Here is a 26,486-nt window from a genome sequence, read left to right as displayed (position 1 = left end):
ACAACAAAGATTGTTTAGTGCCAAGAGTCCAATCCGGAGGTGGTGGGGTGACCGTTTGGGCTGCTTTTCATGCAGGGGGTAAAACTGACCTGGTTGTTCTGAATGGAAACCTGACCCAGTTCAAGTACAGGGCCATTCTGGAAGAAACATTGCTTCCATTTGCTCGTGCCGCCTTTCGAGGAAACTTTGTCTTCCAAGATGACAATGCACGGCCTCATCGTGCTCGCATGATCCAACACTTTCTTGCTGACCGTGGTGTAGAGCATATGGAGTGGCCTGCCATGTCCCCGGATATGAATCCGATAGAGAACTTGTGGGCAGAATTAACGCGTCAAATCGACCACTTGGACCAGCAGCCGACCTCAGTGCGTGAATTGCAGCAGGCTATTGTCACTGCATGGCAAGCGATTCCTGTCCAAACCTTGGCAAATCTCGTGAACAGCATGCCTCAACATGTACGTGCTCTCCTGAATGCTCGTGGGGGTTACACGGAGTACTGAACTGTAATTTTACTGTCCGTAATCTCAGTCGTAATTTAACTTTTGTTTTTGTTTAAAAAAAAAAAATTGGCTAATGTGCAAAATAAAGAGATACTTCTGGAAAACGTACAGAAGTTTAACACAGTACTGTCCATGAATTGAGTTCGATATCAGTTTGCATCACTTTCAAGGATCAATTTATTTGTTTCAAAATGTCAAATGTGGTTTTTGTTTCTTTTAAAGGTCACATTAACAAAATCTAGAATAATTTCAACATAATTCCAATGAACTTTTGGTTCTAAGACATCTTGAAAAGTAAGTTCACCCCCACAAAAAAAAAATTCCATATTAAATGCCAAGTCTGTAGGTAGATATATATATATATATATATATATATATATATATATATATATATATATATATATATATATATATATATATATATATATATATATATATATATATATATATATATATATATAATATATACATACATATATATATATATATTGATATATATTGTTGCTGCCAGTATTTCTTGTTTATTCCTGCATATAAATTAATAAGTGGAGATGCTTTCTTTTCCTCCCATTGCAGATAAAAAAATTTTTATTTTATCACATGCAGGAGGGATATGACAGAGGATAAAAATCACTGTAGTCGAGCTGTGGGTGCGCAAAGGAAGCAAGGAAATAAATAAGCAGGAGAAAAGATGGTGGAGGAGGAAAGGAGTGAGGAGGGGAAGCGCAGTAACCTACAAGAAAGAGGGTTAGGTTTAGGTCGGGTTAATTGGGTATAAAACTTCACGGGTAGGGATTGGAGATGACATGAGAAGCTGGTGCGCTTCCTATGTGAAGCCCTTGATGAAAAATTGGAACTGAACCCGTTCCACTCCCCATTCTCTGCCAACGCCAATTGGGATTAAGAGAGAGCATGGGAAGAACTCCCACGCAACATTAATATCCAGCCAATTACTGCTCGGCCATTCGGGGCAAGTCCCATGTGGGGAGGATTTCAGATCTGCTCATGTGATACATGTCATTGGGAGTGAGACTACACACCCCATGCACACAAGTATAGATACTTTTCATGACAAATTATCGTAAAGTAGATTTATGTTTTAGTAACAAAGCAATCAACTTTTAAAGTCTAATTTTCATGTCACAGATGCATACATAATATGCATGTTTCTCAGTGATTTGTGGTGTAAATTATTTATGCAATATTATGTCACTTCAGTTGCTGCCTTTATCTTATTGGAATTGTTTGTATGGCAGAATCAGACAATGTACAGGGTATCCATAAAGTCCTTGGACAACTTTTCACTTTTCTGACTTTAGATGTATACAGGATATAAAAACTGGTGCATAAATATTACCGTACCTGCGCCACCGAATGAGGATGGAGGTTATGCTTTCACCCTTGACGGTGTTTCCTTGGTAATTGCGAAAATCGAAGATTTTTCAAGTTGGTTGTTCTTGTTGGTTGGTTGGTTGGTTTCAAGTTGGTTGTTCTTGTGCATTATTCCGTCTATCTGTTTGTCTGTTTGTCAATCGCCTACAGGTCTCAATTTTAATCCTCTCTTCACGAAACTTCACACAATGGTAGAGTTGGTCATAAGGAAGAAGCCTATCGATTTTGAGGTCAAAGGTCATCTTAAGGTCAAATTTCTAAAATTGTCATTTTTCTTTCGATTGACTGAAAAGTTGAACAGCATTTGCATATTGAGTCATTAAATTGGGAAACCATCTATTTTTGAAGTCAAAAGGTCAAAGGTCAACTCAAGGTCAAACCTCGAAAATCATCAATTTTTATTTGAAAAAAATCGGCAATATTCATTTGAAAAAAATCGTAAATTTTCATCGGATTGAATTGAAAATTAAACAGCAATTGCATCGTGCCTCGATGAATTGGGAAACCAAATACTTTTAAGGTCAAAGGTCAAAGGTCAACTCAAGGTCAAGCTTTTAAAATCATCAATTTTCATCTGAATTTTTTTCCCATTTTCATCCTATTAACTTGAAAATTAAACAGCAATTGCATAGTGCATCACTGAATTGGGTGGTAATGCAACTATTTTTGAGGTCAAAGTTTAACTCAAGGTCAAACTTCGAAAATCATCAATTTTAATCTGAAAAAATAATCAACTTTCCTGGAATCTTTCCTGGGAAAACCACATTTCCAAGCTGGCCTCCAAAGCCATTCGCTGACTGGGCATCCATCCTCCATTGTGCGAAGTCCTTCCTTGGCACACCTGAGCTCCTCACCACATACAAGGCTTTCATCCGCAGCTCAATGGAATACTGTTCTCCCCTCTGGGCTGGTGCTCCTGCCTCACACCTAGCTCGGCGTCACGCTGTTGAAACCAAAGCTTTCAAAATCATTGGAATCTCCCGCGATGAAGCTAACTCTGAGGGCCTTTCACTCACTCACCACAGGCAGGTTGGTGGTCTTTGTCTTCTACGGACTCCTATCCGGCCTGGCTCCCCCAGCTCTATTTTATTTTTTTTAATGGAAAAGGCTCCAGGCACAGACTATGTTGTCCTCATCGAGGCCAGGCCAAATAAAAGAGCTGCATTGATAGAAAAGTAAAGAAGGAGAGAATAGTCTAAGAGTTTTTGAGAAAGCAGCAGATAATCTGCTTTTTGAAAAGGGGAAGATCATAAGTGTTTGGAAAGACATGTGAAGGTATAGAATTCCAGAGTTTGGCAGTGGAGGGGAAGAAACAAACATCATAACGGCCCACCCTTGAGTTGCCAATGGCCACACAATAATCATTAGATGTAGTGGCTTGTCGAGTAATCCGTGGTCTCGCTAATGGCAGAGGTATACAAGCAGCAAGTTCTTGGGAGCAAAAACCGAAGTAATATCTGTAGAAAAGAGAAAGAGAGCTAACTTTGCGACGTAATTTGACGGGTCAAGTTTTGAGGTCAGATTGGGAGAGTTGATAAGTCGAATTACTTTTTATTCAATTCTGTCCAGTAAGTATGTGGAACTAGAACCTCCCCATATGTGAGAGCAGCACTCTATACAAGGACGAATCAATCCTTTGTATAGTTGAAGCAATTGTTGAGAGGAGAAGAACCTTCGACATCTGAACAGGACTCCCAGTTTCTTCGAGGCAGATTTAGCTATCTGTGCTCTGTCCCCCAAATATTCCTACAGGTCGCACAAGATCTGCCATCAACCCTCTTCTGATGAAATTGCCAAAATCAAGACTCTCTGCTCACCTTCACTCCTTCATTCCTCTTTTCTCCCGCCTCTGGAACAAACTCCCTCACTCTCTTCAATCCCACTCCTCCCTCCAGGTCTTTAAAACAGCTGTTCACCACCATCTCTTATCTTACCCCATCCAAAACATTGATCTTTTTTACCCCCGTTAATTCACCCTAGATCCACTTTTTTTGAAATACCGACTTCTTTCTTTCCTGGAGGCTCTAGCAGTGTCCATGTGTTTAATACCACCGCCCCCCCCCCCTTGCCTTCCCATGCCTCCTCCCCCAAACCCTCTCCCTCCCACAGATCTCCCGATGTCCCTGTTCTCTGCTGTTGTATTTGTGTGCTTCCCTCCCTCTCCCCATCTTGTCTCCTGCTCCCTTTATCATATGTTTTGATGTGTGTTTTTTTTTTTTGTCATTGATGTTAGATCTTCCACGAGCCTCGATCTTGTATACAAAAAAAGAACAAAAAAAAACTTTCATCTGACCGAACCAAGCTTTGATTGAGATCGTCAATTTTAATCAAAATCTTGGTGAAATGGACAATTTGATATATCCTTGGCAACTCTTTTGGGGGGGTGGGTGCATTTCGTTATTTTTAGTGCTTTTGGGGGATGGAATCAGACAAAATTTGGTGGGCAGGTTGGATGTATGGCAAGGAGGAATTATTTAGATTTTGGTGAAGATCCGGATCCAGATCCGGATCGTAGAGTTTCTTCAGTGATTCTTCACCATTGAGAGATAGGCCAAAAAACTATATATAGCAGACACCTCAAAAGATTGTGGACCGATTGGGTGTGTGACAAGGAAGAGTTAATTCAATTTTGGTGAAGAGCGGGATCCGGATCCGGATCAGATAATTTTTTCGGCATAACCCATAGGGCAATGCCGTCTTGAATAGCGTTTGTCTGTCCATCCGGTGTATGTCCCTTCTGCCAGCATTTTGTGGGTTTATTCCCTTTGAAAATCCTCTTCTTTGTAACCATTGGATCGATTGACAAGAAATTTTCGAAATTGGAGTGCCTCCTCCTGTAGAATTTTAATAATTATGATGTCATAGGTCACGTGGTATGGGCGCCATCTTGGAAAAACCGAAAAAATTTGCACCTCTATATCTCTGAAACTGCTCCATGCAAAAAATTGAACGGAGGCTCATTGTAAAGTACTCTGCATTGGGAATAACGTATGTTAATGATAATGTCATAGGTGTCTTCATTATGACGTCATAAATCGACAAGTAGAATGCTTGATCTGATCAGTTTGAAATTCCTTGAGTGCGAACAAGGGATAAATTGGTCGAGAAAAAAAAATGATGACGTCATCAGTCACATAGTTAGGCATTTATATTTTTACGGTGTACCCCGCAGGGCAATATTGTCTGGAACAGCGTTTGTCTGTCCATCCAGTGTATGTATGTATGTATGTCCCTCACAAGGTCCACCAATAAGAGCTGAGGATCTGGTCACTTGACAGGGGGACCGCAGATCCTCCACTCAGCAGATCCAAGCCTGGCTACACTGTTGTTAGACTATCGGGCTTGTTTAAATAATTATGTGATTCTTCAACATTGAGTGATAGGGCCAAAAACTATATAACAACAACAACAACAACAACATGCATTTTAAAGGCCATTTTCCCTGCTAGAGCGGGGGTTAGACTTGCGGTCCCCATGACAATCTTCTCCATTTTGCCCTATTTTCTGCATCTCTCCTTGTTAACCCCCTTGCCCGCATTTCTTCTTCCACCATCTTTAGCCAAGTCTTTCTCGGTCTTCCCCGTCTTCTACTTCCTTCTACATTCATTTCCATCACTCTTCTCAACCAGTCACTTTCATCCTTCCTCAACACATGACCAAACCATCTCAACCTGTTCCTCTTCACAGCATCAATCACAGGCTCTATTCCCATCATCTTTCGCAATTCATCATTTGTCTTCCTCTCTCTCAACGATACTCTGCACATCCGTCGAACCATTCGCATTTCCACCCTTTCCAACCTTCGTTGCTGCTCTACGCTCATTACCCATGTCTCGCTCCCATAAATCATAACACCTCTCACACATGCAGCATACACCTTTCCCTTCAGCTTCAACGACACTCCCCTCATCATCAGCGCGCCACTCAATTCCCGAAACTTCTTCCATGCACATCTCACTCGAGCAACCGTTGCCGAGTCTGATCCACCTTCTCCATTCAGCATGTCTCCGAGGTAGCAAAATGTTTTCACACCTTCCAGCTTCACGCCGTCTCCAAGATCCAACTCAACATTTCCTCCATCTGCAGCTCCCTCTGTGCACACCTTACATTTGAATGTAGCTGCCACACTGGTTAATGACCCTCTCAGACCACAACATTTTTGATGAACCCATTCAGCGCACATTGTACACTGAATGGAGTTCACTCCGACACCCTTCCTACACACAGCACAGGGCCACTTCCCAGTTCTTTCCACCTCACCACATGCTTTACCACTTGCCATCACCTTCGTCTTTCCGATATTCACCTTCAGACCTTTTGTCTCCATACATTCCTTCCACGTGTTCATCTTTTCCTTCAGTCCATCCATACTTTCCGCAATCAACACCAGATCATCTGCATACAACAACTCCCACGGTAAACCCTCCTTTACGTTCTGAGCCAGCACCTCCATCACAGCTACAAATAGTAGTGGACTTAGTACCGACCCCTGATGCACTCCCACCTTCACCTCAAACTCACCACTGTTCCCGTCCTTCGTCCTTACAGCTGTGCGCGCTCTTTTGTACATTGCCATCACTACTCTGATCAACCATTCCTCCACTCCTAACTTCCTCAATGCCCATGTCAATACTTTGCGTGGAACCCGATCGAATGCTTTCTCCAGATCAACAAACCCAAGAAACAACTTCTTCCTCTTCTCCATGTACTTCTCCTGCAACTGCCTCACAATGAAAAGCACGTCTGTCGTTCCTCTTCCTGGCATGAATCCAAACTGCATTTCGTCGATCTTCACTTTCTTCCTTATCTTCCTCTCCAACACCCTTTCCAATACCTTCATTCCATGCTCCAATAACTTTATCGCTCGGTACGAGCCACACTCCAGAGGGTCACCTTTCCCCTTGTATAGAGGGACGAGGGTACTCAGTTCCCAATGCACTGGAATGCGGCCTTCTTTCACCACCAGATTACAGATCTCTGTCATTCTCTTCACACCCCAACTTCCTGCTGCCTTCAACATATCTCCCACAACTCCCGTCGGCCGTCCCGCTTTTCTACCCTTCATTGCTTTTATCGCTTCCTCAACTTCCTTCTCAGTTTATCTTCTCTGCCAGTCCTAAAACTGGGTTACTCTCTATGTTGCCATCCCATTCATTCTCTGTATTCAACAGCATTTCCATATATCTTTTCCATCTTCCTTTAATTCCATCTGGGTCGACAACGATTTGTCCCACTTCATCCTTCAAGCAACTCACCCCCATCACATCACACCTCTCTTTCGCTATCTGCTTTGCAATCCTGAATACTGCTTTCTGACCCTCTTCCGAATCCAAGCGTTCTCCGAACATTTTCCTACATGCCTCCTGCGCCTTTGCTACCTCTTTCTTTGCAGCCTTCCTGGCTGCCTTATAACTTTCATGCTCTGCTGTTTCTGCTCCCATACCCTTCGCCTTCTGCCACTCCTTGAACTTCTTCCTCTTCTCGTCAATCCTCTTTCCAACTTCATCATCCCACCACCATGTTTCCGAGTGCCTCGGTGGTCCTTTTGTCCATCCACATACCTCACCAACAGCTCCCAACAGACGAGCTTTCATTGACATCCAACCACTTTCAAGCTCAACCACATCATCCTCGACCCTACTCAGCCTCTCTTTTAATGCCTCCCTTACTGTCACCTCTTTCAACCTCCACACCTTCATTCTCGGTTGGTACTTCAACCGCCGAGCTCTCCTCGCACCTTTCACCCTTACGTCGCAGACAACCAAGTGGTGCTGTGAAACAGCCTCCTCCCCCGGGATCACCTTTGTGTCCCGGAGGTGCCCCCTATCTCGCCTATGTACCATCAGGTAGTCAACGGTTGTCGTCGACCCACCTGACGTGTATGTAACAAGCTTATTATCCTCTTTCTGGAACTGAGTATTACAAATCAACAAATCAGCTCCATCAGCAAACTCCAAAATCCTTGCACCTTCTCCATTTCTCACACCGTATCCGTAACCCCCATGAACTCCGTCAAAACCATCCATACTCCTTCCCACATGTCCATTTAGGTCTCCTCCTACCACAACAATTTCCTCATCTTTCACGTTTTCCATCAGCTTCTCTATCCCACACCAGAACTTGTCCTTCTCTTCATCGCTTCGACCAACCTGCGGAGCATATCCCGAGATGACGTTCACCAAGAGCTTTCCAATCATCATTTTCACCATCATCAACCTATCACTCACTCTAGTCACACTCACCACACTGTCTACAAACTCCTCAGAAAACAGGACACCAACACCATCACGCCCTCCCGGCACCCTTGCCACACAAACTTGTATTTCTGTCCCTGCCTACCCTTCACCATTCTCACACCACTTCCCTTCCATCTCGTCTCTTGCACACAACATATGTCCACTCTTCTTCTGACCAATACTTCCACCACTTCTCCTGATCTCCCTGTCATTGTCCCTACATTCCATGTCCCAAACCTCAGAAACCGATCTCCACTTCGGGCTGTACCCTGCCCACATGTAGTTGTAATTGTCATGGTTCTCTTTTTTTGAGACTATATATAGCATTATATTTCAAAAAGTTGTGCATGAGTTGTAACAAAACTTGCTGGATGAGTTAGGTAAGCGACAAGAACAAGGCGATTAGATTTTGATTCATGTCCGAATCCAGATCCAACCTCTCAATGTGATACAAAACAAATACTTTAAATATGGTAGAGGGAGCATTGCCCTTGCTTGAGAGTCACCATTTAAAAAGTAGATTTATTTAATTATCCCTTTGTTCAGCAGTTTCTAATGGCATGTCTGCCTCATGAGGAATATATGGAAATGCTGATCGACAATGCTCGTTTTCGTTGTTGTGCAATGACATTTCCTTCTGTCTCTGACAGATACAAACAGTAATTGTTGTTTGCACAAGGAAACATACAAGGAAGAGGGTAGATGCAACAATGCAGGATATGCAACGATGTCTAATAATGAGTTATATATGAGATTGGAGTTACAGGCAATATCGAAAAAAACATCAATCGTTACCTTTATGTCTGGGAAAGAGTGTCCTGGTCGTTTGGCAGCAGTTCCATCTCCACAGAGGGTTAAAATGGATGTCCAAAGGAGAGAGAGAGGGGCAGGCAGTTGTGGAGGTAATCCCAGAGGATCTCATTGTCTCGAGTGGATGAAAGGTTGTACCAGTCCCTCTGAGAGACAGACAAGATCAGAGCACAGCCAAATCAACACAGATCGACTGTCAGAACCCTCAATATTGGGGCAGTTCTGAAAGAATATGAAATTAAAAGATGAAGCAAGTGGTCATCATTATGATGACTTTGAAGACTAATTGTTACCTTTTCCACCAAAGGTGGACACAGATTAGGATTTCACCCCTGTCTGCTTGTCTGTCTGTGAACAGTATATGTCAAAATTTTGTGAATGGATTCGGACGAAATTTGGTGGAGAGGTTGGGTGTGTGACAAGGACGAAATGATTAGATTTTGGTTCATGTCGGATCCAGATCCGGCCTATGGTGGGATATAAAACATGGTGGATGTATATGCTCTACCGAGTGCCGTTCTAGTTAGCCCGTCCCCGGGTTTTGTAGTCGTGTGTGTGTGTGTGTGTGTGTGTGTGTGTGTGTGTGTGTGTGTGTGTGTGTGTGTGTGTGTGTGTGTGTGTGTGTGTGTGTGTGTGTCTACCTCTTTTTTGAGCTATTGTCATCAAATTTTCACCAAAGCTTTATTATGATAATACAGAGAAAGAAAATTAATAATTTTGTCAAAACGTCAAAGGTCAGCATCACATAAAATCATCAATTTGCATCCAATTGACCTGAAATTTAAATTTACCATTTGAGTTTTGTCATCAAATTTTCAACAAAACTTTATTATGAGAATATGGAGAAGGAAATGAATAATTTGGTCAGAATGTCAAAGGTCAGCATCACATAACATCATCAATTTTCATCCGATTGACCTGAAATTTTAAGAATTTGCATATTGGGTCACTGAATTGTTTCACAAATCAAACACTACAAGCCAGTTGTTTTTTTGATCAAAAGTTCAAAGGTCAAGGTTGTGTAAAATCACTAATTCACCCGATTGACCTGAAATTGAAAGAATTTGCATATTGGGTCACTGAATTGGTTCACTAATCAAAAGGTAGGAGTCAATTGTTGTTTTTTTTAGATCAAAAGTTCAAAGGTCGAGGTTGCATAAATCATCAATTTTTATTTTGTATCTTTTTTTAAACCGTTTTCATTATTTTGAGCAAACGGAAGAAGAAAAAGACATCTGTATACAAACGGATGCGGACTGGCTTTGCATTTTCAGATGCTTTCTAGTTTTTCCTATTTCACTGCATTTTCTTTGCCCACTGAGTGAGTCATAAGTCCCAGCTGCTTATACAATATATGTATACATTTTTTAAAAATCCTAAATCGAGGCTTGTGTAAGAGCTAACATATTGAACATTAAAAGGTGCACAGACACATAAAACTTGCAATGAAGGGAGCAGGAGACAAGAGGGGGAGAGAGGGAAGTACACAAGCACAACAACAGAAGAGATCAGGGACGTCGGTAGATCTGTGGAAGGGGGAGGGCTGGGGGAAGAGGGAGGGGTACATGGTATAAAGCAAACAAACACTACTAGGAATTTCAGGAAAGAAGTTGGGGATTGAAAGAGATGGATTTGTGGTGTTTTAATGGGGGTAGAAAAGATCAATGTTTTGGATTGGGGAAGATAAGAGATGGTGGTGAAAAGCTGTTTTAAAAACCTGTAGGGGGGAGTGGGATTGAAGAGAGTGAGGGAGTTTGTTCCAGAGGCGGGAGAAAAGGGGAATGAAGGAGTGAAGGTGAGCAGAGAGTCTTGATTTTGGCAGTTTCACCAGAAGAGGGTTGCTGGCAGATCTTGTGTGTCGTGCAGGAATATTTGGGGGACAGAGCACAGAGAGAGCAGGGGGAGCAAGGCCGGAGAGGAGTCGGTAGAAGACAGAAAAACCACCAACCTGTCTGCGGTGAGAGAGAGGCCCTCAGAATCAGCTTCATCGCAGGAGATTCCAAGGATTCTGAATGCTTTGGTTTCAACCGCGTGAAGACGAAAAAAATCAGCATCTACATTGTATACCATCTACCAGAGTGAGCCATAAACCCCAGGAGTAAAAACATATTACAGTAATAACAGTAATACATAATAACAGAAGTAATGATATTGTTACGGAACCCAACGTCGGCCTATGGTTCCCCTTTGAGGGGGGATCAGTCCCCTCGTCTGTTACTGACCGACGTGGTCCCGGGGGTATGACGCCACGCCCGGTCGGCGCTGGGTAGGGTTTTAGGCCCACAAGTCCTATGACCTAAATACCAGCGTTTACCGGTACGCGAAGGAACACCCCCCACTCACGGCCGCAGCGTAATGGATGTTGCGCCGAGCGAAGCGAACTGCGGCGTGAGCCGTTTACCAAGACTAGACCCGATTCCTTAAACGTTGGCCAAATCGTGCCACCGGTATTCAATTGGGAAATCACCAAAACGACAAGGATGTGAAGAAGAAGAAGACAAAAAGGGTTTGAAATACGACTATAATTTATTACTACTATTTACAAGACCAAAGAAACCAAGGAGAAGGAAGGATACGAAAATAAAGACAGAAAGAGGGACGGACCAGAAGGACACAGTGAAACTTAGCTTACCTATGCAGTCTTAATTAATACCCAGGACAGAACAAACAAAGACGGACTCACACGAATGGGGAATGGAGGCAGGAATGACTGGAAGGAGGAATGGGAAGGTTCAGCTGGGGCAGATGGTTCGGGCTTGATCCCGCACGGGATGTCGGGCTGGACCTCGACAGCCACCGATGCCACCGCAATCTGGTTCCCGCGGGGTAACGGGTCGAAGCTGCCTGGTGGAGTCAACGCTGCTTGTGGAGCCAAAGCTGCTGGTGGAGCCAACACTGCTGGTGGAGCCAAACTGCTGGTGGAGCCAAACTGCTGGTGGAGCCAAACTGCTGGTGGAGCCAAAACTGCTGGTGGAGCCAAAACTGCTGGTGGAGCCAAAACTGCTGGTGAAGCCAAAACTGCTGGTGGAGCCAAAACTGCTGGTGGAGCCAAAACTGCTGGTGGAGCCAAAACTGCTGGTGGAGCCAAAACTGCTGGTGGAGCCAAAGCTGCTTCTCTGGCTCACCTCAGGACGCGTCTCCCTTCTCTCTCCGAGGGCTCGTCTCGACTCATCTGCCGTCTCTAGCGCAACTCTTAGAACTCTGAACTCATCTGCCGTCTCTGGCGCAACTCTTTCTTGGAACCTATCTCAAAGGCTTCCGCGCGCTTATATAACGCCTCGGGCGATCAAGCCACCGGCCTCCAGGACACGCCCATCGGTGAGCTCGCCTCGGCCCTGATTGGTGGGCACGGGCTCTCTGGCTCCACCCTTGATGACGATGGGCGGGCACGCCCTTCTTCCCCGAGCTGACCACGCCGTAATGGCGGCAAATGCAGTTGGCAGTAGAGGCTTTGGGAATGGGAATGAAAGGGGATCTATCTATTTGAATTCGGTGCAATGGAGTGTCAATTAATGGAAGACACAGCCTTAACCTACATAGAATATGGAAATAAACTACCAACAAGGAGGAAATCTATGATTGGCTAATGTGATTGTTTATGACCTAATTACGGGACGCACTTTGACCTTTGTACACAACTGGAGGAAGGAGGGTGATATTTTACAATATACTACACAATAAAAAAACACAATTCTCATATCCACAACACTGCACCCTCCTCCTCTTAGGCATGTCCCGGGCCTATTACCTTTACTTTTAGGGTGGCACGTAGGTGTAGTTCCCTCTACATTTAACCTGACCCTGAGTGTGACAGTTTTAAAACACAAATAAATATGTCCCGCTGCTCCATTGCACCCTTCCTAACAGATTTACGCCCACAGCTAACCGAATTGCGGAATTGTCTTCAAACTAAAACACTTACGGTGGGGGCGCATTATTTACAACGACGCTATTTTTATTTACAATGGCAACCCAGGACCTGTGATTGTTCTTTTGGGGGGGAGGCAGTCTGCTCTGCATCGACACACCAGAAAGCACCCAAAATGCACCAAAGCCCCCTCAAGCACCAATCGGTGCACAGTCACCACAGTTCAATTAAAATAGCTAACCAAACCCCTGGTGCCGGTCTTGCTCTTCGGCTCCCTCTGCTGGCTAATGCTCTCTTCCAGTTGTTGTCATCTTCTTTGCTGGCGGCCTATTTGGACATAAAACTTGCACAAAACGTGTCCGTTTTTATTTATTTATGGCCCACAGGGCCGACTATTGTGGTTCACCTGTGGGGCATAGGTGCCCTGTGAGCAAGGTCCACCAGCAAGATCTCGGGCCTTCATGGCCGGTTCCAGCAGAGGGGCCATGCCCCCAACCCATGGGGTCCATCAGTGGTGCTCAGCCACAGCCATGTGGTCCATAAGGTGGTGCATCGATGCAGACAGCTGTGGTTGCGAGAGTTTCGGGCGCACAATGGCGGACTCCCGCACGCTCTCCTCGGCGCCCAGTGGCGCACAGTCCTCGTGTGGGAGACAAGGGGGGGGGGGGAAGACAGGTGAGCGAGGGGTAAGGTCACAAGGGTACACATCAATAAAGGCAATGCAAGGCGAGGTGCGTATGGAGACGGAGCGGAGAAAAGCTCGTCCCTACCGTACGCCCCCCCACATGTGACCTACACTACCCTTGCCCTTACCCCATATGTACAAAATCTACACATTACAAATTCGTCACTAATGTCTCGTCTTCCCCATATTTCCCCTACACCAAATTTGTCTTCACTCCCACTAATCCAAAATTTGCCATCACCCAATTCATCATCAATCCTCATAAGGAGGAAGAGATGGAACAACAAAGCACAATGTCACACCCACGTCATGATGCGTCTCACAATCCAAAACATTTGCACCAAAAATAATAAAAACAACCATGGCATGGTGTGGAGTACCATCGTTACCTCAGGTGAGTGGATGTAGATGGTGCAAGGAGATTTCAAACCTAACTATCTTCTAAATGACATTAATACACTTTACACTACCTGGGGTCTTCCCTGCCAATCCATTGGCCAACTTACACTATGGGTTCTAAAAACCAATTCCCATTGACCAAACTGTGGTACTTCTCAATTTGGGGTCTCACTCCCCCGATTCATCTCCCGGTGCCCTTGCACAATTTCCGGGCTGAGTCGTGTAGCTCTCCCAGCAGGTCTACCCACCTGCACACCTCCACCACTGTAGTTGCCACCCGAGCTTACCTAGCTCCTCACCCTAACCTATCTAACTGGGGAAGGCCCCTCCTGGCTCTGTCACCCCTCGGTGCCCTCTGGCACTGGGCTACCCGGGTCCGTCCTCCGGATCCTCGGGCCCCATCCGCAACAACTCTACCGGCTCCCAGAGCCCACCTGCGGCCTCACCTGGCCGATATCCTCACAGTGGTGGAGTGGCCAATCAACTACACATACTAACAGGCTACACGCCCAGCCATTTCCACAACACTAATGCACCCATCCAAACTCCATTCTTCCACACGCACCACAGATGCCAATATCCAACCACAATTTACCTATACCCTCTACCTAACTCTTAAACTACCCTCCCCAGGTATTCGTGATGGGGTCCATCCTCTTTTCCCCCATCCACTCCTTCGCACCATCCACTCCACTCCACAGTTTCCACCATACTCACTCCATGACCATCCATTCCATACTCCATATATTCCAGACTCCATGTATTCCACACAACCATTCTCCATGCCTCTGTAGTTGCACACCTGTGCAATCACCTGGTGCCACCTGCACCCTCCTTCCTCCCTGGACCATTTGGTCAACACAACTCACATCACTATCACTCACTCACACACTGCTCCATACACTTGTTCAGTTGCACACCTGTGCAATCTCACCTGTTCCTCACTCACTGCTCCATACACTTCCACACTCAATACAACTCACAATCACAATCATTTACTCATACCCTGCTCAATACACTTTCGATACTCAAACACACGGCATCATCTCATCTAACTACTCCCCTCTGGAACTTGCGCTTCCCAGTCGCCCCTTTAAACTATTGCGCTCCCTCATCATTATAATCCAACTACCCTCTCTCTGTCCCCACTACCGGTTCAATGTTGCTACCTAAACCTTACCGTTACCTATGGTCAATCTCTAAGTCCCTACACACTATATCCTAACCCTCCCGGGCTAGTTTTCACTGCCATAAACCCCATAACACTGGTGCTCCTTTGCCCCCGCAGTGAGGGATGGCAAAGTTGCCATCCCATCACATTGGGCACCTCTCACTATCACTATCAATTTTGTTCATCCAATTCCTGCAAATCAAAAATTTTCCAATCATTGCCAATTCTATTCACTTTTTTTTTTAATTTCGGATCAAAAACACTATCATCATCATCACAGTCCGCTTTATCTGAGCCTCGGTGCGTCGTCACATCATTAAAACTCGGCTTCGCAAAGCCGAGCAATGAATTCGGGTGGTTTGGTCGCCTGCAGTTGGATCCGTCCGGCATTCACGACTCTGGGGAGGAGGCATGCTCGGGCCGAGGTTCCACGCATCATCGCGGCTCGGTACCTTGCGGTCCCGGGCCCGATGACCGAGGCTCGCCCGGTCGGAACCCCGTCCCCACCAGGGGGCACCGTCCGCTTCCTCCTACTCGCCCTTGAACCGGACCGGTCGCCTCGCCTGACAAGGCCCGGACTCGACCGTGCGGGGCGGGGCCAGGCCCGAATCGTGCGCGACGCTCCGAAGCGGGGCGACGCAGCATCGATCCGCGCGAGGCTTCGCATCCAACAAAGCGCTCCGCGCACCGAGCGCCCGCTATCCGTCGCCCTAACTGCTAAACCGGTCAACGTCAATGCTTCACTTGCATGCTCACACCACGCGACCCGTTTCACACTCACAAAGCCCGGCGTTCCAACGCCGTCCGTACATTCCACACACTCCGTCCATTCTACCAACGCACTCCCTGTTACACACCACACCTCTCGCGCACACTTGCTGTTCGCACACTCCCTTAACACACCTCGCGCACCGTCTTGCGCACTCTCCCTCGGTACGTACTCCGTACCACTCACCATGGGCGTGCACTCTTGCATCCACCCACTACCGCGCTCCGATGTGCTCCCTCGCACTCGCGCCACAACCAACTCAGGTGTGCTTTCTCGCACACCCTCGCCGTTCAACCCATACGTGCATCCTCGCACCCGCTCCACCACCAACTCACTCCTCGTGTCACACTCCGTACACCCCGACGTGCATTCTCGCTCGCACTCGGTTTCACTCCCACACTTTATAACACACCCACTCGCCGACGCACACTTTTTCCTCACACGCGCGCCATTTCCACTCACACAGGACCCTTCACCAACGCCCGGGTGCCATATTGACCCCAATCCCGCGACAATTCTCTTCGCGCCAAACCCCCTCTTACAAAATCTCCCGGCACCACATACAGCCCGTCTCACCTTCGGGGTTCTTCTTCCTCCCTATACCAACACCTGCAAATCTTTATAAGGATTAGCAAGTACGGCACCACGATGCGAATTCAGACTTTGTACAATATCCACCTCTCCCTGCCGCGAATGCTTTTCTAAGCCCCCGGTCTCTCCAATTTCAACTTTTGCTTTCTCTTTATTCACCTCGACGACCGTTGGCTTAAATAAAATTCCCTCTTCTACCTCAGCGGTCGCCGGCTGCCCCATACCCCGGGTCGCGATCTCTATACCCGTCATTTTACCCGTGCTTTTCTCCACTTCACCCAACCAGAGCTTCTCGACCCGCGTTACCTCCTCGTGCACCCGTGGGACCTGCTCGCCCAACCTGCGGTCTCTGTCCCCTTCCACCCGCTTTGCCTCATACATGGCCTTGTCCCTCGCCAGTCCCTCATTTACTTATTTGGCCTGGGCAGTTATGTCCTTCAATTTGTCCCCTTTTATTCTATTACAACACCCTTCAATTAGATTTCCCAGTTTTTCTCTCTGAGCCCTCCTTTCGTCCCTCATTCTGCTTTCCAACCCTACGATTTGGTTTCCCAATCGCTCACTATTCTTGGCCATAAGGGCCTCCATTTGCATCATAAAAAGGTTCAAATCCACCGGTGCTGCTACGGTCACGGGCGCCGCTAAATTTGGTGCCGCTGCAATAACGTGCGCGAGGGCGCCATTTTGTGCACCTGACACCTCCTCAACCACATTATCATTTCTCTCCTACATTTCTTCCCTCTGGTCCTTGACCACCTTGACCATCCATGGCACGATTTTCAAATTTTGAATTTTATAACAAAATTTCGGCCCACTCGTAATTTGAGCGCGCTAAGCGCTTCAGGTCCGTATCTCGCTCCTGGCACCAATTGTTACGGAACCCAACGTCGGCCTATGGTTCCCCTTTGAGGGGGGATCAGTCCCCTCATCTGTTACTGACCGACGTGGTCCCGGGGGTATGGCGCCACGCCCGGTCGGCGGTGGGTAGGGTTTTAGGCCCACAAGTCCTATGACCTAAATACCAGCACTTCCCGGTACGCGAAGGAACACCCCCCGCTCACGGCCGCAGCGTAATGGATGTTGCGCCGAGCGAAGCGAACTGCGGCGTGAGCTGTTTACCAAGACTAGACCCGATTCCTTAAACGTTGGCCAAATCGTGCCACCGGTATTCAATTGGGAAATCACCAAAACGACAAGGATGTGAAGAAGAAGAAGACAAAAAGGGTTTGAAATACGACTTTAATTTATTACTACTATTTACAAGACCAAAGAAACCAAGGAGAAGGAAGGATACGAAAATAAAGACAGATAGAGGGACGGACCAGAAGGACACAGTGAAACTTAGCTTACCTATGCAGTCTTAATTAATACCCAGGACATAACAAACAAAGACGGACTCACACGAATGGGGAATGGAGGCAGGAATGACTGGAAGGAGGAATGGGAAGGTTCAGCTGGGGCAGATGGTTCGGGCTTGATCCCGCACGGGACGTCGGGCTGGACCTCGACGGCCACCGATGCCACCGCAATCTGGTTCCTGCGGGGTAACGGGTCGAAGCTGCCTGGTGGAGTCAATGCTGCTTGTGGAGCCAAAGCTGCTGGTGGAGCCAAAACTGCTGGTGGAGCCAAACTGCTGGTGGAGCCAAACTGCTGGTGGAGCCAAACTGCTGGTGGAGCCAAACTGCTGGTGGAGCCAAACTGCTGGTGGAGCCAAAACTGCTGGTGGAGCCAAAACTGCTGGTGGAGCCAAAACTGCTGGTGGAGCCAAACTGCTGGTGGAGCCAAAGCTGCTTCTCTGGCTCACCTCAGGACGTGTCTCCCTTCTCTCTCTGAGGGCTCGTCTCGACTCATCTGCCGTCTCTAGCGCAACTCTTAGAACTCTGAACTCATCTGCCGTCTCTGGCGCAACTCTTTCTTGGAACTTATCTCAAAGGCTTCGGCGCGCGCTTATATAACGCCTCGGGCGATCAAGCCGCCGGCCTCCAGGACACGCCCATCGGTGAGCTCGCCTCGGCCCTGATTGGTGGGCACGGGCTCTCTGGCTCCACCCTTGATGACGATGGGCGGGCACGCCCTTCTTCCCCGAGCTGACCACGCAGTAATGGCGGCAAATGCAGTTGGCAGTAGAGGCTTTGGGAATGGGAATGAAAGGGGATCTATCTATTTGAATTCGGTGCAATGGAGTGTCAATTAATGGAAGACACAGCCTTAACCTACATAGAATAAAGAAATAAACTACCAACAAGGAGGAAATCTGTGATTGGCTAACGTGATTGTTTATGACCTAATTACGGGACGCACTTTGACCTTTATACACAACTGGAGGAAGGAGGGTGATATTTTACAATGTACTACACAATAAAAAAACACAATTCTCATATCCACAACAATATATTACAGTAATATAACAATTGCAATGCCCCCTTAGACATCGACTTCATCGTTATAACATCTGCCGTTGTCAGAAGCTGTCAACTTGTTTTCATGATCTGCATAATCATTGGTTTATATGGTTTCAGGTGGTGTTATTTGATTGTGCGACGTAATGATAAATACGAAACACCCAACTCTGCAGAACGTTTCCGTAATGATTTTTTCAGAGATCTGAAAACTGATGTTTTAATGTTTTGAATTCCCAAATCGTTAATTTTGGTCATCCTCTGCGCTTTCTGTCGAGTACAATTACAGTCTGAAATGCTTTTTTTCCCCAAAGATGAAGATTTTATTTTGATTGTGCTGGATTTCCAAAAACGCTCCAAAGTCTTTTTGAACCTGTTTCATCATCTTGTTTGTGTTTCTGTTCTCGTGGTACCACACCACTGCTACCAGCCTCTCTTCCACTGAAAATGGAATGGTGTCTGCCATCTTGGTTTAATGCCACCAAAGGTGTATTATCTGAAAAAAAGAAAGAAAACAGTATAAATACATGGTATAAACGAATCTTGGATAAGCATCTAAAAGTCTGTCCTGGGACTTATGACACACTGTGCATTTCCCTTTCAGCAGAGCATCCAATATTTTTCCGTTACTTTTTCAGCTTCTTGCAGAATGTTGGTGTAATAAAATTTTAAACACCAAAGAACAACAACAGCACTCGGTAGAGAGCAAACCTCCGCCAGGCTGAACGGTCTACGTTTTGTATCCACTGATAGGCCGGAGCTGGATTCGGTCCGGAACCGAAATCAAATCGGCTTGTACTTGTTGCTTAACCAACTTGTCAACCTAGTTTTAGCATCGGTCCGCAATTTTTGAACGATCGTGCTCTATATAGTTTTTGGACCTATCACTCTCTCAATATTGAAGAATCACTTAGAATAAAAAAATCCTCTTATCCGGATCCGTATTCCAATCTTCACTGAAATGGAATCAATTCTTCCTTGTCACACACGTAACCAGTCCACCAAGTTTCGACAGAATCCGTTCCCAACCTTTCGAGATATCCTGCTAAATATCTTTTTTTAGATATCTGTTTTTTCTTGGTTTGGACGGCAATTTTATCTTATTTATTTGCCATTTTATGTTTGAGCCATTTTTATTTTTTGTTTTCTATCCCTGCAATATTTGTAAAATTGACTAATTCAGCCTATGGCTGCGAAAGTCTTTTTGGAATAAACCGATGATTATTACTATTATTATTTTTGGCCCTATCTCACAACGGTGAAGAATCACTTTAAAATTTTATTAGCCAGATCCGTTTTCGGGTATTCACAGAAATCATAACGATTTGTCTTCGTCACACGCCGAACCTCTCCACCAAATTTGGACAAATCCATGAATAATTTTTTGAAATATCCTGTTCACAGACAGACAAACAAACAAGACAGACGTCATGCACAGCAAGCATATTTGAAACAAATTTGATCTTAAAAATAGTTGGTGGTTGAATTTAGTTACCTGATATGCGAATGCTCTTCAAATTTCAAGTCAATCAGATGAAAATTGAGCATTTTAGAAATTTCACATAAGTTGTTGACCGTTGGCCTCATTTGATCTTTTAGCCTATATTGACCTCAAAAATAATTGGTGGTTCAATTCAGTGACCCGATATGAAATCCTCTTCAAATTTCATTTAAATCGGATGAAAATTGATGATTTTTGAAATATGTCAAAGTTGTTGACCTTTTCACCTCAAAATCAATAGGCGTCTGGCTTATGACCAAATTTACCATTCGGTGAAGATTCATGAAGATCGGTTTAAAATTGTGACCTGCAGGCGATTGACATGCAGCCAAGCAAACAGACAAACAAACATGTCCACCAAGTTTCATTCGAACCTGTCCATAACTTTTTCATATATCGTACAGTACTGCATATCGTTTTTGGACCTTATTATTATTTTGGACCTTATCAGAAGCCAAACAGTTCAATCTTGGTTTCATCAGACCACAGAATCTTGTTTCCCACAGTCTGAGAGTCCTTTAGGTGCTTTTTTGCAAACTCCAAGCGGGCTTTCATGTGTCTTTCACTGAGGAGAGGCTTCTGTCTGGCCACTCTGCCATAAAGCCCAGATCGGTGGAGTGTTGCAGTGATGGTTGTCCTTCTGGAAGTTTCTCCCATCTCCACACAGGATCTCTGGAGCTCAGAGTGACCATCGGGTTCTTGGTCACCTCTCTTACCAAGGCCCTTCTCCCCCGATTGCTCAGTTTGGCCGGGCGGCCAGCTCTAGGAAGAGTCCTGGTTGTTCCAAACTTCTTCCATTTAAGAATTATGGAGGCCACTGTGCTCTTGGGAACCTTCAATGCAGCAGAATTTTTTTTGTAGTCTTCCCCAGATCTGTGCCTCGACACAATCCTTTCTCTGAGCTCTGCAGGCAGTTCCTTCGACCTCATGGCTTGGTTTTTGCTCTGATATGCATTGTCAGCTGTGAGACCTTATATAGACAGGTGTGTGCCTTTTCAAATCATGTCCAATCAATTGAATTTACCACAGGTGGACTCCTATTAAGGTGTAGAAACATATCAAAGATGATAAAGAGAAATGAGAGGCACCTGAGCTAAATTTCAAGTGTCATAGCCAAGGGTATGAATACTTATGTCAATGTGATATTTCAGTTTTTTCTTTTTAATAAATTTGCAAAACTTTCTAAAATCCTGTTTTCTCTTTGTCATTATGGGGTAGTGAGTGTAGATTGATGAGGGAAAAAATGGATTTAAACGATTTCAGCATAAGGCTGCAACATAGCAAAATGTGAAAAAAGTGAAGGGGTCTGAATACCTTCTGAATGCACTGTATATACACAAAAAAAATTCATAACGACTGCTTGAAAACTGGCAAAAAATCGTGTGACGACCAGACAGCAAACAGACACTACAGACCAACATACTTGAAAAAATTATTTCACCAAGTAACAAACAAACAGACAGACAGACAGACAAACAGACACTACAGACCAAGATACTTGGCAAAACCATTTCACCAAGTAACGATCAAACGAACAGAAAGATGTGAAAACATAAACCTCCATCCACCTTCGGTGGCGGAGGTAACTCGGGTAATTATGTCAGACAAATGTTACACTCACAGTTGTGACTAAATGCCCATTTTTAGTACACCATAGTTCGAAGCAGGGGATACACCGCGGTGTATTATCATCTTATCAAGATAACGTTGATGCACAATATCACTGGATGTTATCTATATTTAATACCTAACAGTTTGTTTTATTCTCTTGTGCAGGCGCTTGCAGGCATCATCGATACCAACGCATTTCTCGACCGTTTCCACAACTACATCCTTCCGCGGTTGCGTGGCGAGGATCGCGTGTGTCACTGCGTTTGTGGCAGGTGTGACGTGTTTTTGTTGTTGTTTTTTTGTATACAAGATCGAGGCTCGTGTAAGAGCTAGCATTGATCACAAAAAGACAAACTGACACATAAAACATGATAAAGGGAGCGGGAGACAAGATGGGGAGAGAGAGGGAAGTACGCAAGTACAACATTTGAGAGCAGGGACATCGGGAGATCTGTGGGAGGGAGAGGCCTTGGGGGGAGGATGCGTGGGAATTTGAGGTAAAAAAAACAACACATGGACACTGATTATGCGCTGTTTCACTGTGCACTCTCAGCTTTTGCTCGGCAAAGGCAGGTTGATTCATTATTCATGCACCCCTTGATTATGCTTTGCGAGTTTATACAAAAGGCAATTCAGGTCGAAAAGTTTGAATAATATGATACCTTCCCGACTCTTGTGGGGAGTTGTTGCAAGCTTGTCTACCTGGTTGAAGCTCAAGGAAGAGCCAGAACATAATGGACTAAATGATGTTCTACATGATACACAATACGGGATTTTCAAAATGGCTATCTCCGCCCCGATTGCTCGTCGCGCATGTGCAGAAACCCCATAATGACGAAGTGAATAGGGGAGGCATGAACATCTTTCATGCCTCTCAGATAAGGATTGTAAAATGAAACAACTAAAAAAACTTTTTAAGAAGCCGGAAGTACTTGTAAGCATACCTGCGAGAACGGGGTGTGCCTGGGCCAAACGAAACAGTTGGAGAACTCCCTGATCAACTCGTCCAAAGAGTTGATATGTTACAGTCCGTATTGTAAAAACTCCTGGCGATATGTGCCCATGAAAGGCAGAAGGTTCTTAGATATGTGTGTTCTCACCAAACCTTTGTGCTTTTTAACAACAGTGGGAAGGTCATACCGATAGGATACCTGATTTTGCATATATTGGTGAAAGGAGAAGTGTGTGTGTGTGTGTGTGTGTGTGTGTGTGTGTGTGTGTGTGTGTGTGTGTGTGTGTGTGTGTGTGTGTGTGTGTGTGTGTGTGTGTGTGTGTGTGTGTGTGTGTGTGTTAGTTAGTTAGTTAGTTAGTTAGTTAGTTATAACCACGGCCTGTTTCAGGAATATTTCTCGTCTTCCTCTAATTCCGCGAGTCCAATTTTTCATTCAGGAACACAACAATTATGGTTAACCATCTAGAAATAGCCACGCTTTCATTTAAATTAGACTAGTTGATGTAATGGATAGAGCGTCCGCTCCGAGTTTGTGAGGTCAACAGTTCAAACTCCAGCCGTCACTTTAAAAACTTTAAAAACAAAAAAAACTAAAAAAAGAAAAAGAAAAACTAAAGAAAATTAGAATTAAAAAGAATTAAATGAATTAAGAATTAAATTAATTATTAAAGAATTAAAGAAAAGTTATTAAAATTATTAAAATTATTAAAGAATTAAAGAATTAAATTAATTATTATTAATAATTAATTATTAAATTAAATTAAATTAATTAAGAATTAAAGAATTAAAAAGAAAAGAAAGAAGTCTTTAAAAATCTGAATGTCCTGCTTCCTTGCTTGACGTTCAGCATTTAAAGGATAGAGCACTGACAATCCCCGTAGATTGCCATTTTTTCTTTTTATGGATATTGTCCCAGACAAGGCATACAGCCACACCTTCGGTGGCAGACGTAATAAAGTGTGGAATATTTAGGAAGTTTGCCAGGAATGTCCATTGACACCATAATGGCAGGGACCCGTGGAAATTCCACGTAATGTAATTGGTGACTTCAAGTCCTCAACTTAGCCCCCTTACCACACCCCCTCCCAACCCCAAGTCATCAACCCCAAGTGTTGTAGCCCTCTGCCAACCCCAAGTCCCCAACCTTCCCTCTCCCCCACCCCCCACAACCCAAGTCCACACCTCCTCCACCCAAAGCCTCAACCCCCTCCCCCTTTCCCAACTCTATCCCTTTTCTGCTCCCCCCATTCCAGCGTTGTCTTCAACCCCTTCCCAACTCCACGTCCGCATAAAAGTCACAAAATGTTAAGACTGCTAAGGTTTCTCTGTGAAGTAAGTCGACAGAAAGATAATTATACATTGACAGAATTGACTGAATGATTTGTGGTTACATTTTTTTTTTTTTTACTTCTGGGAAGGTGTGCGAACCAACGACTATGAGCCTATACACAACCGGTGTGCGCAACAAAATGCACATAATTTGAAATTGTGTGAATATCGATATTTATAAATCTCCGCATTCACTGTCCAGATCCAAGAGCTCTCAAATGAAGTATCATTCATCATTATACGAGTTGTGGTTACGACCTTTTCCCACTTTCAGACACAATCCTGCAACATGCATATATATATATAATTATATATACTAGGACGTGCCCGTACGTGGGTGCCCGTTCCTTGGTGCGGCCCGCGTGCCCGTACTATATATATATCTAAAATTATATCCCCCCCCCTCTATTTACATGAAATGGTTTGGTCCATTCGCAAAGGCAAAGCGAACGGCTTGCGAGTACGGTGACAATCCCCCCCCCTCTATTTACATGAAATGGTTTGGTCCAAAGCGAACGGCTTGCGAGTACGGTGACAATCCCCCCCCTCTATTTACATGAAATGGTTTGGTCCAAAGCGAACGGCTTGTGAGTACGGTGACAATCCCCCCCCTCTATTTACATGAAATGGTTTGGTCCAAAGCGAACGGCTTGCGGAGTTTGGTAAAGAAATCGCCATAGCTCGGTAACTACTTGTCCGATTAATATGAAACCTTGAAAAGGCACATCCTCGGGTCCCCAGCAATATACCTGGCAAGTTTCAAGTATATCGGACCCGTGGTTGTCGAGAAACAGCGGTCACAGACAAACACACAGACACACAGACACACAGACATTCACACAGAGATTACTGGAATTATAGATAGATAGATAGATAGATAGATATATATATATATATATATATATATATATATATATATATATATATATATATATATATATACAGTATATGTATATATGTGTATATATATATATATATATATATATATATATATATATATATATATATATATATATATATATATATATATATATATATATATATATATATATATATATATATATATATATATATATATATATATATATATATATATATATATATATATATATATATATATATATATATATATATATATATATATATATATATATATATATATATATATATATATATATATGTATATTAGTATCTGTAATTTGGCGCTCCAACCTAATGAGCCAACGTCATGACGTCATCGCCACGCATGTCCGCATTGCCTGCCAAGCTCCGGAGGGGCCATCTAGCAGTATATATATATGTATACAAAGACTTGGCATTTAATATGGAATATATTTTTTTTCTGGACTTGGGTTTACTTTCTTAACTCAGTATATCAATCTGGTGAGTTTCTTTTACACTTTGGTGATTTATTTGTGAAAAGAACCATGTCACTGATTGTCTGTCGCAGCAAGAAGTCAACAACAGGATTGTATCACAGGTGGCGTGGCAAAATGTACGGACAGGTGCATTTGATGATTGGCTTCACAGTCGGGTATACAAGGGTTGTTGCGTTCTGTATTAGTGGAAAACAACTGCTGCATGTCTCCAAAAGTTATTGCCGCTTCCTCTGGAGATGGTCCGTCAACTCGACAATGCTGTTTGTCATGGAGTGGTGGCTTTACGAAATTACGGCATGAAACAGCATGCTATTGCTCGGCAGTATGGCATCACTCAAGGTCAGGTGTCAAAGATCCTGAAACGAAATGCTCAGAGGGGTGTCCCTACTCCAATACCGAGGCCAGGACGTCCCCGCAGAACCACAAGGAGGGATGATCGCCAGCTGCACCGGTTAGTCCGCAATGGCCGAACCAAGTCAGCTAATCGACTTAGGGATGAGTGGCAGCAACTGACAAATGTGCCTGTATCCAGAAGGCTAGTCAACCAACGACTGGTTCAAGCGGGCTATCGTGCCAGGCGGCCTCTGAGAAAGCCACGCCTGACCAGACAACACCGCCAGCGCCGATTGCAGTGGGCCAGAGAGCACTGTTAATGGCAGCCAGGACACTGGAATCACGTGATCTTCAGTGACGAGTCTAGATTTCTGGTCTATCGTCAAGATGGCCGCGTCGGAGTGTGCAGACAAGTGCATGAAGCCTACAACGAAGATTGTATAGTGGCAAGAGTCCAAGGTGGAGGTGGTGGGGTGACCGTTTGGGCTGCTTTACATGCAGGGGGCAAAACTGACCTGGTTGTTCTGCATGGAAACCTGAACCAGTTCAAGTACGGGCCAT

The 26,486-nt window shown here is 44.7% G+C and overlaps 1 protein-coding gene across 2 annotated transcripts in view; it reads left to right on the top strand.

The window, feature by feature from the left end:
* Positions 1 to 26,486, top strand: part of TMEM240 (transmembrane protein 240) — a 252,854-nt gene that overhangs the window by 96,890 nt on the left and 129,478 nt on the right. The window contains exon 2 of one of the 2 annotated variants that reach the window (XM_068103314.2): positions 22,098 to 22,204. In XM_068103314.2, coding sequence (XP_067959415.1) covers positions 22,098 to 22,204 — 107 coding nt within the window. Of the gene's footprint in view, positions 1 to 22,031; positions 22,205 to 26,486 lie in introns of those variants that run through there. The other variant, XM_078780823.1, reaches the window with a different exon arrangement.

This window comes from Myxine glutinosa, chromosome 6, assembly GCF_964187855.1.
Source record: "Myxine glutinosa chromosome 6, kmMyxGlut1.1, whole genome shotgun sequence".
NCBI classification, from domain to species: domain Eukaryota; kingdom Metazoa; phylum Chordata; class Myxini; order Myxiniformes; family Myxinidae; genus Myxine; species Myxine glutinosa.
Note: the sequence above shows the minus strand (reverse complement) of the source record. Positions and strands in the feature narration are given on the sequence as shown.